The 15,132-nt window shown below is 39.9% G+C and overlaps 1 protein-coding gene across 4 annotated transcripts in view; it reads left to right on the forward strand.

Annotated features, from left to right (window-relative positions):
- ldah (lipid droplet associated hydrolase) overlaps positions 1 to 15,132 on the forward strand; it is a 267,026-nt gene that overhangs the window by 212,528 nt on the left and 39,366 nt on the right. For all 4 annotated transcript variants that reach the window (XM_055635390.1, XM_055635389.1, XM_055635391.1 and 1 more), the window contains one exon: positions 7,984 to 8,066. In XM_055635390.1, the coding sequence (XP_055491365.1) occupies positions 7,984 to 8,066 (83 nt within the window). The remainder of the gene's footprint in view (positions 1 to 7,983; positions 8,067 to 15,132) is intronic.

Here is a 15,132-nt window from a genome sequence, read left to right on the forward strand (position 1 = left end):
TTATTTCTTCCACATTTTTAATTATTTCTTAAGCTTATTTAAAATGGCTTTAAATGTTATGGGAGTCATAGTCACACCGCATAGAAACAGGCTCCTTGGCCCAAGTTGCCCATGCTGACTAAGATGCCCCATCCACACCTGCCCATGTTTTACCCGTGGTTCTCTGAACATTTCCTAACCATGGCATTTAGCAACCATTCCAGGCTTTTGGATAATAGTGAGCTGTTATAACACCATCTGGACACTGTGAGTATGTGGCCTCGGGATTCCATCTTGTGACTCTTGCACATGGTCAGCGCTCCAGATTCAGAACAAGGTGGTGCACAAGGGCCAGTACCAAAAGCAGCGAGTTCAGGTGATGGACTAGATTCAAGAAGTCCAGCCCATTTCAGGTCAATTATCTTTCTTGTGAAACTTGAAACATTCACCCTATTTTACTCTCCATATTATTATTATTTTTTTCAATTCTGTTTTGGAGTCATAGATTTGGACAGCAACAAAACGTATGGTCCAATCCATGCCGATCATTGCAGCCATCTATACTAATCCCATTTACCCATATTAAGTCCATGGCCTACTAAAGCTGGAGTATGAGGGACATTGTTAAGATTTGACGAGGATCAAGTATAAAAAAATCCTTTAGTTTAAAATTGTTTCCATTTGAGATTTGCCAACATATATAAGTAGAAAAAATGCCAGAGTATTGCAAAGCTTTACTCACTGACGGCTTTAACTATTAATTCTTGGAAATAATTCTCAGTTCATGGCAAGAATGGTTCACATCTGTAACTGATATTGACTGTAAAGTCAACAGCAAATAATATTTTTTCAGCATGAATGTCACCACATATAAATGGTTATTGTTTTGGAATATTTGAAGAACAAAATAAAACCATCTTTACTGCTGTGACCGTTAAGGAAGCTTGTTTACTTCCTACGATAGCTGCCAAGAAGTTAATCTTCCCAGAGAGAAAGAGGGTATGTTGGGAATATACGACATCTTCAGTGGGCAGGACGCATGTGGAGCCTTCTACAGAAAGTTAGGTTAACCAGAAACAAGTGTGGCAATTATTTCTTCTCCGGCATACATGAGATTGATGTGGTAGGTGACATGTGCCATGTGCTGGCAAGAGGAGCTTTTTGTTTTTTGAGGTTGCGCTTCATTAAATTAAATAGTCAAGATGCCATCGGTAATCTCAACTTAAGGGTAGATCCTCAGGAGGCGAAAAAATCTGTGAGCCATTTCTGCTTGAAAGCAGTGTGCAGTACAATGAAATGAAGATATTCTTTAAAAAATTGGAGAGCAACTGATCAATTCCCAATTTTCCTTCACACTCTTGCAAAAAAAGGGAACAGCAAGAAGAAAAACTTCTTTCCCTTCTTTGGATAATGAGTTTCATGCTTAATTATCCACCAGGAATGGGAAGTGGTGACTATGCAAATCAATGACAGCAGCTTTGATTCAATGCCAAAATTATTCAATGTGCAAAAATAAATTAATTATTTAAACGGTGAAGTTTCTCTCCCATTTTGCTGCTCCCATTATATTCACTTGCTATTCAGTTTAGTTGACCCCAAATGCAAGGAGCTTTTATTTGTCCTGCTCCCTACACTGACTCCAGTTACAACAGTCGTTTCACAAGATCCATAAATATACACTCAACATGGCAACCAGCACTGCTATTCATCACTTATTTAGTTGAAGTAACTAGTTTAATTTAGTTGAGTTGGGTCCATGCCAAATATCCATCACCCATTCATATTAGATCCATATTGTCCCACTTTCTCATCTAGTCCCTGCATATTGGGGACAATTTTGTAGGTTCATAGACCTCTAAAAAAAATCTTTTTACACAATCTCTTGGAATCAAAGATGATTTTGTTCTGCTGATGAGGCCGATGCGAGTCCTACAAATTCTGCTGCCCATGGGAAGAAGGTGATTGAGGGGTTGTGGAGATGGGTGATTTGGGAGACACTGTGCTCATTCCACCATTTAAGCTGGGCTTTGACCTGCTGCCACGAAAAGGACTCAACATTTCAGTAAACTGCTAAACTTCCTGAGTCTTTCCAACTGTCATCAGTTTTCTATGTCCCAAGTTTACTATGGGACTTCAGCCTTAGGGAGCCTTCAGAGCTGCTTCATTTCTTTCCCTGGCACCATGAGACGTCCAGTGCAATTCAATCCAATTCAAGAATGTTGTGCATTTCCACTAAGTTAGCCCCAAGATCTCATGCCCATTGCATGTTATTGGTAAACTACACAGCAACAACTTTCCAAGACTTCTTTGGTAGAATTTCCCAAATCTAGAAAGACAAATGCAGTATGTACATTGAAACATCATCACCACCTAGTTCACCTCCAAGGCACACAACATGTTCCCTGAATAAACATTGTTATTTCTTTGCCACTGGGTATAAATCTGATAACTGTCTATGGTGTCCTGAGACTGCCTTCAATGTGTAGTTCCTAGCGGGTTAGGAAAAAAGTATTGTATTAGCATTTTAAAGATGACCTAAGGTGAACAATAACTTCTGGCTTAACTCACAACACCCAGGAATGAACAAATATAAAACATTTCTCTTGTCAAATAAGCCAGTAATTTTCTCTCATAAATTGCAAGACGGAATGAATCTCTGCATGTTATCTCAGAAGAGTTTGTAAGTTCATGTCATAGGAGCAGAATTACTCCATTCGGCCCATCTTGTCTACTCCTTCATTCAATCATGGCTGATCTATCTTTCTCTCTCAACCCTATTCTGCCTTCTCCCAATAACTCGACACCTGTACTAATCAAGAATTTGTCAATCTCCACCTTAAAAATACCCAATGACGGCCACCACAGCCGTTTCTGGCAAGGAATACCACAGATTCACCACGTTCTGACTAAATAAATTCCTCCACATCTACTTTCTAAAGCTACTTCTTTTTATTCTGAGAGCAAACATATTCTATTTCCATCCATGATTACTCCTGGGCAGGATATAGGTTACCTTCAGATCTATTTGGAAAATAACTGCCAGGGAAAAGGCACCAAATTGTCTTGCCTTAATACTAGGAACAACTTGGTACTCAAATCTGCACGGAGAATTTAAGATTGAAAAATGCTGTGCTCATTTCTGCACACCTAAAATAATCCACTCTCAAATTGTGAATGCTGATTGAATCAATAAGCAAGAATGACCTGCCAAACACAAGAACCCTCCACTTTTAAAAGATGCGCATATTCTTCACTTCACAATTCCTAACCAATCTCATCCTATCAGATCAGGTGCAGGTCTACACTTTTCTCTGTTAAATTCCTCACGCTGTCAATTGTGGTTTGATATAGATCTCCATCAGACAATTAATGCTGCATATCAGAATGAGTCACATCATGCCACTGGTAGGGAAATACCACATGACTGAAATAATATTGTGAGACAATTTAATTTCTTAAAGAGAGCCATTCTTGAATATGTTTTCACTCATTCAAATAGACCACAAATTCAAACCACATAAATGTGGACTTCCAAGAAGGAAGATAATCCCTGAATGCAATGTGAAACTGAACCAAAAGCTGTTGCTGATGTTCTTTTCTATTATTTCTCCATTTGTTTTTATTCAGTATAGTCGTTATGTATGTAAGGAGGCTACAGTATTTGGATTGTCATTATTGTTCCCAGATGTGGGCAGTGGGCAAGAGGATAATGTGAAAATTCCAAACAAAAATATGCAGAACTTTATCCGTAAATACTGCTGACAATTCTTGTATATTTTTTCTTAATTAAATAAGCCTTATGTAAATGAGACAAATTACACTGATTGTTTCAGCCAATCACCTGTATTGATTCCTGCTATGGTACATCCTTCCGATTTAACTACCATAAGTGAAATAATGAGAAGATTTGAGCTGTCAAGCATTCTGAAGTATTGTTACACTCCATCGTGCACAATATATATATTTTTTTTCTTCTCAAAATGATAAGCAAAATTGGTACTGTTATTAGTTGGGCAATGGTAAATTGAGTTTTCATGGCCAAAGTGGCAAGAGCATAATGTAGCCTAAAGAGCCAGTAGATTGTTGGTTCCTTTTGTTTTATATTTGTATGATATAAGTAAATTAAATGTTGTATCTTTAAACATACTAATCATGTGTGATTACTGTTTAATGGTAGACTGAAACACTTGGCTTGGGGACTGAACATTTTGCTTTACATGTTTAGTCTGTGTTTGTTCACAAGCACTCATCCAATATGGTCTATGCAGTGCATGCAGCACAATATCGTTATTCAGAGCTCAAAAACAGATTATGCTACTAATGAAATGTTTCTGCTGTGGAACAGAAGCTAAGTGGTGTTTCAATAGTGTGACACCCGCTGCTTAAACATCACTAATGGATTCCATTAAAACAAAAATATATAAATCATCAAACTCTTGCAGGAGGAAATCACTATGTTGCTTACTTCAAAATCAAGTGGGTACACTTGGCAGTACCATATGTTCAAGGCATGTTGTTGTTTAATGCTTGCCCTATTTTTCTTTTCTTTTTTCTTTTCTGCAGATAGTTTCTGCTGAGTTCCAAACTGCAACTTTGAGGTTAACTTTATGTACTCCATGGCAGACATCACACATTTAATTTTGTTAATTGACATGGGACTAATATTTTTTAATGATTTTTCATACTCTGATCAATAATATAAAACAAATGTTCCACGGAGGAAGCTTTTTATTGGCAAAATGCCATTTTATAAAACACTGTAGGGAAGCAAAATCTTTAAGAGCATACTTATGGTCAGGCTAACGCAACACAGATTCACGACACAGGGACAATCCCCCATACTGTAAACTGCCTATCTTTCTTACTCAGAATTGAATTATATGGCAACATGTTACCTTAAAAAAATTATTTTAGGTTTTTATTATAGCTACAGGTGAAGCTTGCAGTGTAAGTTTGAACTACATGAGGGTCTTTAATAGCATGGAGTTTATCTTTAAATGTTCAACCAAGCAGAAAACAACAAATTTATCATAAAATGTTAGATTTTTTAAATGGGCAAAAGAGGTGCATAACCAGCCTCGTGCCAGGCAGCAAGTTGAAAATGTACCTCAGAATGTCTCAGAAATCTTGCAAGCTGGAACAATATAGCCTGTAAATGTCTGAGCATATATGGTATGCATTAATATACCTAAATCTTATCATACATAAATGAATTAAAATTATATGTATTAAAGGCATGTTACTTCTAGAAGTAAGTAATGGTTAAATTTATTAAAAGATAAAATTACAATTACTTCTACACAAACTGAAAGCCTACTTTTGATTCAGGTTCCCTGGTATATTAGACAATCTAAACTAAGAATAGCAACTCAAGTTCTACAGTGCAATTTGTGCTAGGTATGCCAGGGAAATCTATCACTTTCCAAGTCTCTGCATAACGTTGTTTCTCTCTCTTTCCATTCTAAAGCTTATTAGCCCAGAAGAGATATTGAACAATTTATTTTCTTCGGTATTCACCAAGGAGAAGGATATTGAATTATGTGAGATAAGGGAAACAAGTAGAGTAGCTATGGAAACTATGAGGATCAAAGAAGAGGAAATACTGACACTTTTGAGAAATATAAAAGTGGATAAGTCTCCAGGTCCGGACAGGATATTCCCTAGGACATTGAGGGAAGTTAGTGTAGAAATAGCAGGGGCTATGACAGAAATATTTCAAATGTCATTAGAAATGGGAATAGTGCCGGAGGATTGGCGTACTGCGCATGTTGTTCCATTGTTTAAAAAGGGGTCTAAGAGTAAACCTAGCAATTATAGACCTGTTAGTTTGACGTCAGTGGTGGGCAAATTAATGGAAAGGATACTTAGAGATAATATATATAAGCATCTGGATAAACAGGGTCTGATTAGGAACAGTCAACATGGATTTGTGCCTGGAAGGTCATGTTTGACTAATCTTCTAGAATTTTTTGAAGAGGTTACTCGGGAAATTGATGAGGGTAAAGCAGTGGATGTTGTATATATGGACTTCAGTAAGGCCTTTGACAAGGTTCCTCACGGAAGGTTGGTTAAGAAGGTTCAATGGTTGGGGATTAATGGAGGAGTAGCAAGATGGATTCAACAGTGGCTGAATGGGAGATGCCAGAGAGTAATGGTGGATGGTTGTTTGTCAGGTTGGAGGCCAGTGACTAGTGGGGTGCCACAGGGATCTGTGTTGGGTCCACTGTTGTTTGTCATGTACATCAATGATCTGGATGATGGTGTGTAAATTGGATTTAGTAAGTATGCTAAGATGATGGGGTTGTGGATAATGAAGTAGATTTTCAGTCTACAGAGAGATTTATGCCAGTTGGAAGAGTGGGCTGAAAGATGGCAGATGGAGTTTAACGCTGATAAGTGTGAGGTGCTACATCTTGGCAGGACAAATCAAAATAGGACGTACATGGTAAATGGTAGGGAATTAAAGAATGCTGGTGAACAGAGGGATCTGGGAATAACTGTGCACATTCCCTGAAAGTGGAATCTCATGTAGATAGGGTGGTAAAGAAAGCTTTTGGTGTGCTGGCCTTTATAAATCAGAGCATTGAGTATAGAAGTTGGGATGTAATGTTAAAATTGTACAAGGCATTGGTGAGGCCAATTTTGGAGTATGGTGTACAATTTTGGTTGCCTAATTATAGGAAGGATGTCAACAAAATAGAGAGAGTACAGAGGAGATTTACTAGAATGTTGCCTGGGTTTCAGCAACTAAGTTACAGAGAAAGGTTGAACAAGTTAGGGCTTTATTCTTTGGAGTGCAGAAGGTTAAGGGGGGACTTGATAGAGGTCTTTAAAATGATGAGAGGGATAGACAGAGTTGAGGTGGATAAGCTTTTCCCACTGAGAGTAGGGAAGATTCAAACAAGGGGACATGACTTGAGAATTAAGGGACAGAAGTTTAGGGGTAACATGAGGGGGAACTTCTTTACTCAGAGAGTGGTGGCTGTGTGGAATGAGCTTCCAGTGAAGGTGGTGGAGGCAGGTTCGTTTTTATCATTTAAAAATAAATTGGATAGTTATATGGACGGGAAAGGTATGGAGGGTTATGGTCTGAACACAGGTGTATGGGACTAGGGGAGAATACGTGTTCGACACGGACTAGAAGGGTCGAGATGGCCTGTTTCCGTGCTGTAATTGTTATATGGTTATATGGTTATTTCCTGCCAAGTGCAAACAAAGACCACTGGTTCCATGCATGCTTAGTTAAACACAGAAGTCCCAAACTTACACACAGATTTGGAGTGCCAACATTTTCAATCAATTCACTATCTTGTATTTATCCTGCATCCACACCTGAGAATCATCAATGTGGACGTGAAAGGAGAGTATGACTATTTTAAATTATTTTGGTTCTATTTATTGTGTTTATTTATAACTGTTTCTAATGTTCCTTGGATTTTTATATGTTATTTACCTCAATATTCATAGCTCTGAAGTATCTCTCCAAATGTCATACATTTAAAACTTATAAAAGCTTACACTACCAGCAATTGTGAACAGGCAGCTTTCTCCTGTCCCTTTGAAAGTCCAGCTGCTACTTTGGCCACATCAGAGTCTGGAGGGTCTCAATTGCTTTTGGCCAGCAAGTTAGACCCTCCACAGGGTAGTTATGAGTGGGATAACTACGAGCGATGATTTCAGGCAGCAGCTGCAGGCAATGGGCCTGTATCAGCAAGACCTGACCCAGACACATTCTAGGTTACAGAAAGCTGGAAGCTGCTATGATCTAGCTGAATACATTTCATGTATCTGAACATTTCTATAGTATTATCCTAAAGTCTCTGTTCCAATGGGCTCAGCATGGGAGATATCTGATGTGCATTTTAATAAAAACTGTGTTCTTTGCGTCTATGCTAACATTTAGAATAGAATAGTTTTGCCATTGTTTTATGATAAAGGACTTCATATGATGTGTTCGGTTTAATATCGTAATAAACTCAACTGAGAATTTTGGTTCCTCTGCAGCTAATGCCATGTATATGGGAAGCCAGGAAATGCTACAGGTTGTGCAAAGGGACGATTCCACCATAAAACAGTTTTTGGATAAGGTACTGTAGTTTCAATATTTAAAGTCTTATCTCTCGAAATTATTACTTCAGATCCTGGTTCAATCCGGACCTCGTGCCTGGCTGTAAGGAATTTGTACATTCTCCTTGTGACTGTGTGAGCTTCCTCCGGGTGCTCCCGTTTCCTCCCATAACCCAAAGATGTGTGTGTTTATAGGTTAATTGGTCTCTTTACATTTAGTGAGTGGATGTGCAAGTGGGATAACGTTGACTAACCTTAGTCTTTAGTGAGTGGATGCAAAAGTGGGATAACTGAATGAGTGTAAACAGGTGGGCCGAAGGGCCTGATTCTATGCTGTATCTTTCCATCAATCAATTCAAATACAAGAGGTTAAAAACATTGTTCCAAATGGATGATCTCATGGTTTCAATCTGTTGAGTTGAGTTTATTGTCATATGCACAAATATAGTGCGATACATATGCAATGAAAATCAAGAGTCAAGAGAGTCAAGAGTCAATTTAATTGTCATTTGGACCCCTAGAGGTCCAAACGAAATGCCGTTTCTGCAGCCATACATTACACACAAATAGACCCAGACACAACATAATTACAATTTTACATAAACATCCATCACATAGCTGTGATGGAAGGCCAAAAAAAACTTATCTCTCCACTGCACTCTCCCTCCCCCGATGTCAGAGTCAAAGTCAAAGCCCCCGGCTGGCGATGGCGATTGTCCCGCGGCCATTGAAGCCACGCCGGGTGGTGCGAGGTCGCAAATGTTGCTTGCAGCAGCATCACAGGCATATAGACTCAGGCAACACCCAGAAACATACATTTTATATATATCTATATACTATTGAATGTCTCATCTTGTATGTATATATACGTGCGTGCGTGTCTTTATGTGTTTTTCTACCTTTGTCAAAGCGCTATGCGGTATCGCTCACATTTTTACATATTCTGACACATTTTTCCCCTCCACGCAGTAATCAGGTTCACTTAAGATTTCACAAGTTATTGACAGTTTTTAAAAAAAGGCAAAAAACATTTGTCACACGCAGCCTTTTTTTCAGGACTTTCCACTGATGACGTCACAATCCCACTCACAGTGCACCAATCATGATGAGCTCTCAAGTTGCCGAGCGCCACAATGACATTACAATGGGACGCTGCCAACGATAACCACAGCTTCTCACAGACAGGCTTTTTTCCAGGAGCCTCCAATGATGATAATAACAATACGCTCACAAGCTGCCGAGTGCCACATCACCACCCCCTCCCCCCCTGGTTATTCACACTCCCCTGCCCCCCCCCCCCCCCCCCCCCCCCCCCACGGGTTATCCACATCCCCAGCCACCTCTCCCTCCCCCCTGTGTTATTCACACCAGCAACCCCCCCCCCTCCCCCCCCGGCCCACCTCTCCCTCCCCCCCCCTCATGATTAAACTTTCAATAACACATTTTAAAACACCCAATGATGCACCCCCCCCCCCCCCCCCCCCCCCCCCCCCCGCCAATGGTACAGTGAAACCGAATATTCCACCACCTTCCAGTGACGTCAGGGGAAGGGCCGCATTTCAAAAACCGCTTCATCAGCTCACCGTTGGAGGAGCAGACCCAACTGCACTTAGTCTCGTATATATATAAATATATGGTCAGAATATGGGTTAAATACTTTTTTTAACAGCTGAAGCTATTCATAAAACTATGTTATGAATCATTTCGATGATAAGCATGTCCTTAATTACATCTCTGAAATCATTTAATGGTAGGCTTGAACAGTACTGGAAAGAATGCATATCTTCTGCAATATCAAATCAAAATACAAACATTATTAGCTTACTAGGCACAAGAAATGTAGAAAATAAACTAAGATTAATGGGTCACAGATTTTTTATCATATTTCAACTAAACAAAATTGCAGGTCCATTTTGAAATATTTTGAAAACATAAAATCATATTCCCTTCTGTGAAACTGTGGTCCCCCAATACCAATTGAATGTAGATTGTGTTTAATGCAGATTATGGACATCTGGTGATGGTGAAAGAAAAGTTCTTTCAAACTTTTTCAAAAGACTTTCAATCTTTCTTCAAAGATTATAGACAATTATAAGTTTTGCCTAACTTTTAGCCTTCATTCATATCTTCTTAGTGAATCTCTGATTTCTGTTTTCTTCATCTAACCAAGCAATTTATTACTGCCATTAAATATCATCAGCACGTACTCTCAGGTCGCGTATGACACAACCGAATGCAGCATAAAGCTTTGACACTGTACTCTTTTATTGGACCCTCTATACCTGACTCCTTTCCACTTTAAGTGAGAAACCTCTGGCTTTGTTCCACAAAGGAACTTTCAGATCTCAAACCTCTCGTCATAATCAACAAACGGCCTGTCAACACTGGCAGCCTGCCAATATTATTGTAATGAGGCCTGATCACAATAATAGATTGGTTTTCCAGTCACCACATTGGGGAAGTGGAGCAAATGTTTCTTTCATCACCCTTCCAATACTAAAACCTAACACAAGTTCCTTTGCAAACAGTAAGCTTGCTGGTACTGTCCTGAAAAAGTTTCAGATGAATAATCAAGTGAATCTTCAGATTTTGTGTTAGCCTCTTCAATAAATTTGAATTTGTTAATATGAATTGCTAAACTTGGAACATTTATCCTCAAGTTAATGGCGATTCCTAGAATTGACTGCTGTCAAAGATTTACATTGTAAGTTAATGTTGCTGGGGCAATCTTTTTGCTATGTTTGATCACATTTAGAATATGTTACAACCTAAAACCTTCTTGAGTTTTTGTTTTAAAATCTAAAAACTGTCCACTGGTGCTGATTAATTATCGTGTCACATTCATTAACTTTCTGTATTCGATGATGGCAGACCTATTGGTGAATTAAAAGCAAAGCTTTTCACGATTGTTGCCATTAAGACATGTCAGTCAGTCAACTCTGAGATCGTTATGTTCCTCATCATAATTAAACAACACTGGAAAAATGTGAAAACCTCAAGAGAGTTTAATTGTAATATGTATCAATAACAGAGCAATGAAAGTCTTTCTTGCACCATCTTAACAGGCCTGTGAACACAATACACACAGATAATTAAAATATATTTTTAAATCAATAAATTAATAACCATAATACTACTCCAAAAAAAACAAAAAGTCTGAAAAACCCCCCAATAAATGTTTAGTAGACATTATTCTGGATTAGATGCAATGAAAAATCATTGAAATTTGAGCACATTTAACCATTCAGTTGATTATGACAATGCCAAGTCACGTCCTTTGTCAGTGGCAAGAATTATACCATTATAATCATAATTCTTCACTCTGTTCTTGTATGCTGCAATTAATAATTAGGCTCATGTTTAATGCTTGATCTACTTGGCGAGTCATATGAAAGGACAATGTGCACTCATAATCCTCCTTTTGCTGTCTGCTCAATTAAAATATAGACAATAGGTGCAGGAGTAGGCCATTCGGCCCTTCGAGCCAGCACCGCCATTCAATGTGATCATGGCTGATCATCCCCAATCAGTACACCGTTCCTGCCTTCTCCCCATATCCCCTGACTCTGCTATCTTTAAGAGCCCCATCTAGCTCTCTCTTGAAATTATAGCCAGGTACTATAGAAACATAGAAATTAGGTGCAGGAGTAGTAGGCCATTCGGCCCTTCGAGCCTGCACCGCCATTCAATATGATCATGGCTGACCATCCAACTCAGTATCCCGTACCTGCCTTCTCTGCATACCCTCTGATCCCCTTAGCCACAAGGGCCACATCTAACCCTCTAAAATATAGCCAATGAACTGGCCTCGACTACCTTCTGCGGCAGAGAGTTCCAGAGATTCACCACTCTCTGTGTGAAAAAAGTTCTTCTCATCTCAGTTTTAAAGGATTTCCCCCTTATCCTTAAGCTGTGACCCCTTGTCCTGGACATCCGCAACATCGGGAACAATCTTCCTGCATCTAGCCTGTCCAACCCCTTAAGAATTTTGTAAGTTTCTATAAGATTCCCTCTCAATCTCCTAAATCCTAGAGAGTATAAACCAAGTCTATCCAGTCTTTCCTCATAAGACAGTCCTGACATCCCAGGAATCAGTCTGGTGAACCTTCTCTGCACTCCCTCTATGGCAATAATGCCCTTCCTCAGATTTGGAGACCAAAACTGTACGCAATACTCCAGGTGTGGTCTCACCAAGACCCTGTACAACTGCAGTAGAACCTCCCTGCTCCTATACTCAAATCCTTTTGCTATGAAAGCTAACATACCATTCGCTTTCTTCACTGCCTGCTGCACCTGCATGCCTACTTTCAATGACTGGTGTACCATGACACCCAGGTCTCGCTGCATCTCCCCTTTTCCTAGTCGGCCACCATTTAGATAATAGTCTGCTTTCCTGTTTTTGCTACCAAAATGGATAACCTCACATTTATCCACATTATACTGCATCTGCTAAACATTTGCCCACTCACCCAGCCTATCCAAGCACCTTGCAGTCTCCTAGCATCCTCCTCACAGCTAACACTGCCCCCCAGCTTAGTGTCATCCGCAAACTTGGAGATATTGCCTTCAATTCCCTCATCCAGATCATTAATATATATTGTAAATAGCTGGGGTCCCAGCACTGAGCCTTGCAGTACCCCACTAGTCACTGCCTGCCATTGTGAAAAAGGACCCGTTTGCTCCTACTCTTTGCTTCCTGTTTGCCAGCCAGTTCTCTATCCACATCAATACTGAACCCCCAATGCTGTGTACTTTAAGTTTGTATACTAATCTCTTATGTGGGACCTTGTCAAAAGCCTTCTGGAAGCCCAGATACACCACATCCACTGGTTCTCCCCTATCCACGCTACTAGTTACATCCTCTAAATGATAAAGAGTCAGATGAAGGGTATGGTATTCTGTATTTGCCATTATTTGTCGACAAAACATGCCAGATGACACAAGGGCTGTTAAATGTTAATTATCAAACAACTTGCCTTCGAGACTCAATTTTACAATTGAGTAGTCACATTCCTTCAGGATTTTATTAGTGTTGGAGATATAACACTAATAATACTACCAAGTACTAGTGATTGCTGCACACATGCCAGTGAAAATGTATTGATATGAAAGTGTGAAATATTCTTTAGGCAGTTCAGTAACATTAACAACCAAGATTTAGTGTATTGGATGAATAGTTAAACTGAAACTTAAAATATGAAATTTTGTCCAATGTGTAACTTAACAGGTATTAAATTGAAGATCAATTTTCCTGTTTTCTTTAGGTTGATTATTAACATGCTTGTAACATGTTTTGCAATATGCGTTCAGTTACCTACTTTTTATTCTTCCAGAGAGTATGCAGAATTTGTTAATTACATTTGATTTCAAAAACGTTGCTTGCTGTAAACATATTTTGGGTGATCCAAAACTGTTGTCAACATTCACCACACTGACGCCCTTTCATTTTTGTGAATATATGTATCATTATTGGTCATGGCTGTCTTATCCACCTGGTGCTGTCTGCAGGGAGTCAGCACCTTTGTTTGATCAGCTAAAAGTACAAGGGTCTTCAACCAAGTAGACTGAGGAATCCTTTCAGACTGCATGGTAATAGCTGGACTAATTGAGGAGCATACAGGGGGCAGAAAGTATCATTGATAGGAGTTTCATGAACGTGGACACTCCACCGGCTCAGCCAAATAAATAGGTGACTGCCAGGAGAACCAGGCAGGTGGTACAGGAGTTCCCTATGGCTATTCCTGTCTCTAACAAGAACACCATTTTGGAAACTTTTGGTGGGTGGAGGGGCAGGATGGCCTCTCAAGGGAAAGCAGCAGTAGCAAATCAGTAGCACCACAACTGGTTCTGTTGTGCAGCAGAGAAGGACAAAGACTAGACAAGCAGTAGTGTTAGGTTTGTGGATAGTTAGGGAGAGATAGATTGCATCCTTGGCTGTAATCATGACTCAAAGAAGGTGAGTTGCCTCCCTAGTGCCAGTCAAAAGTCACTGAGTGGGTGTGGAACCTTCTGAAAGGGGACAATAGACAATAGGTGCAGGAGTAGGCCATTCGGCCCTTCGAGCCATTCATTGGGATCATGGCTGATCATCCACATTCAGTACCCTGTTCATGCCATCTCCTCATATCCCCTGACTCGGCTATCTTTAAGAGCTCTATCTAACTCTCTCTTGAAAGCATCCAGAGAATTGGCCTCCACTGCCTTCTGAGGCAGAGAATTCCACAGATTCACAACCCTCTGTGTGAAAAAGGGTGAGCAGCCAGAAGTTGTGGTCCATGTTGTTACTAGTGACAAATGTAAGGAGATGGATGAGATCCTAAAAAAAGGAATTTAGGGAGTTAGGTGGAAAGTTAAACAACAGGACCTCTGATAGTAATCTCAGGACTACTCCCTGTGCCCCAAGTAAGCGAACTTAGAAATAGTAAAATAGAACAGCTAAATACATGGCTGAGAACTATATTCTGTACATTGCACAGTATCTTCTCCTCTATTGTACTTGAGTTTGACAACGACATTTATGTATTGTTTTATCTGATCTGATTGGATCAGGCTTTTCACTGGACTTCGGTACACATGACAATGATGAACCTAAACGTGAAGGAGTTTGCAGGGGCAGAGCTTCAGATATTTGGATAATTGGAGATAGACACAAAAAGCTGGAGTATCTCTGCGGGACAGGCAGCGGCATCTCTGGAGAGAAGGAATGGGTGACCCTTCCTCAGACTGGTTAGGGGTAAGGGAAATGAGAGATATAGGTGGTGATGTGGAGAGATAAAGAACAATGAATGAATGATATGCAAAAATGTAACAATGATAAATGAAACAGGCCATTGTAAGCAGTTTGTAGGGTGAAAATGAGAAGCTAGTGTGACTTGGGTTGGAGGGGGGGAGGAGAGGGATAGGGAGAGAAGGAATGCCGGGGCAACCTGAAGTGAGAGAAATCAATATTCAGAACACTGGATTGTAAGCTGCCCAAGCGAAATATGAGTTGCGGAGGGAGAGCAAGGGAGGAGCTGCGAGGTACCGAGGAGACACGAGTGAGGACCTCATCTATGACGGGAGAGGGGAACCCCCGTTCCCTAAAGA

This window comes from Leucoraja erinacea, chromosome 5 (genome assembly GCF_028641065.1).
Source record: "Leucoraja erinacea ecotype New England chromosome 5, Leri_hhj_1, whole genome shotgun sequence".
NCBI lineage: Eukaryota > Metazoa > Chordata > Chondrichthyes > Rajiformes > Rajidae > Leucoraja > Leucoraja erinaceus.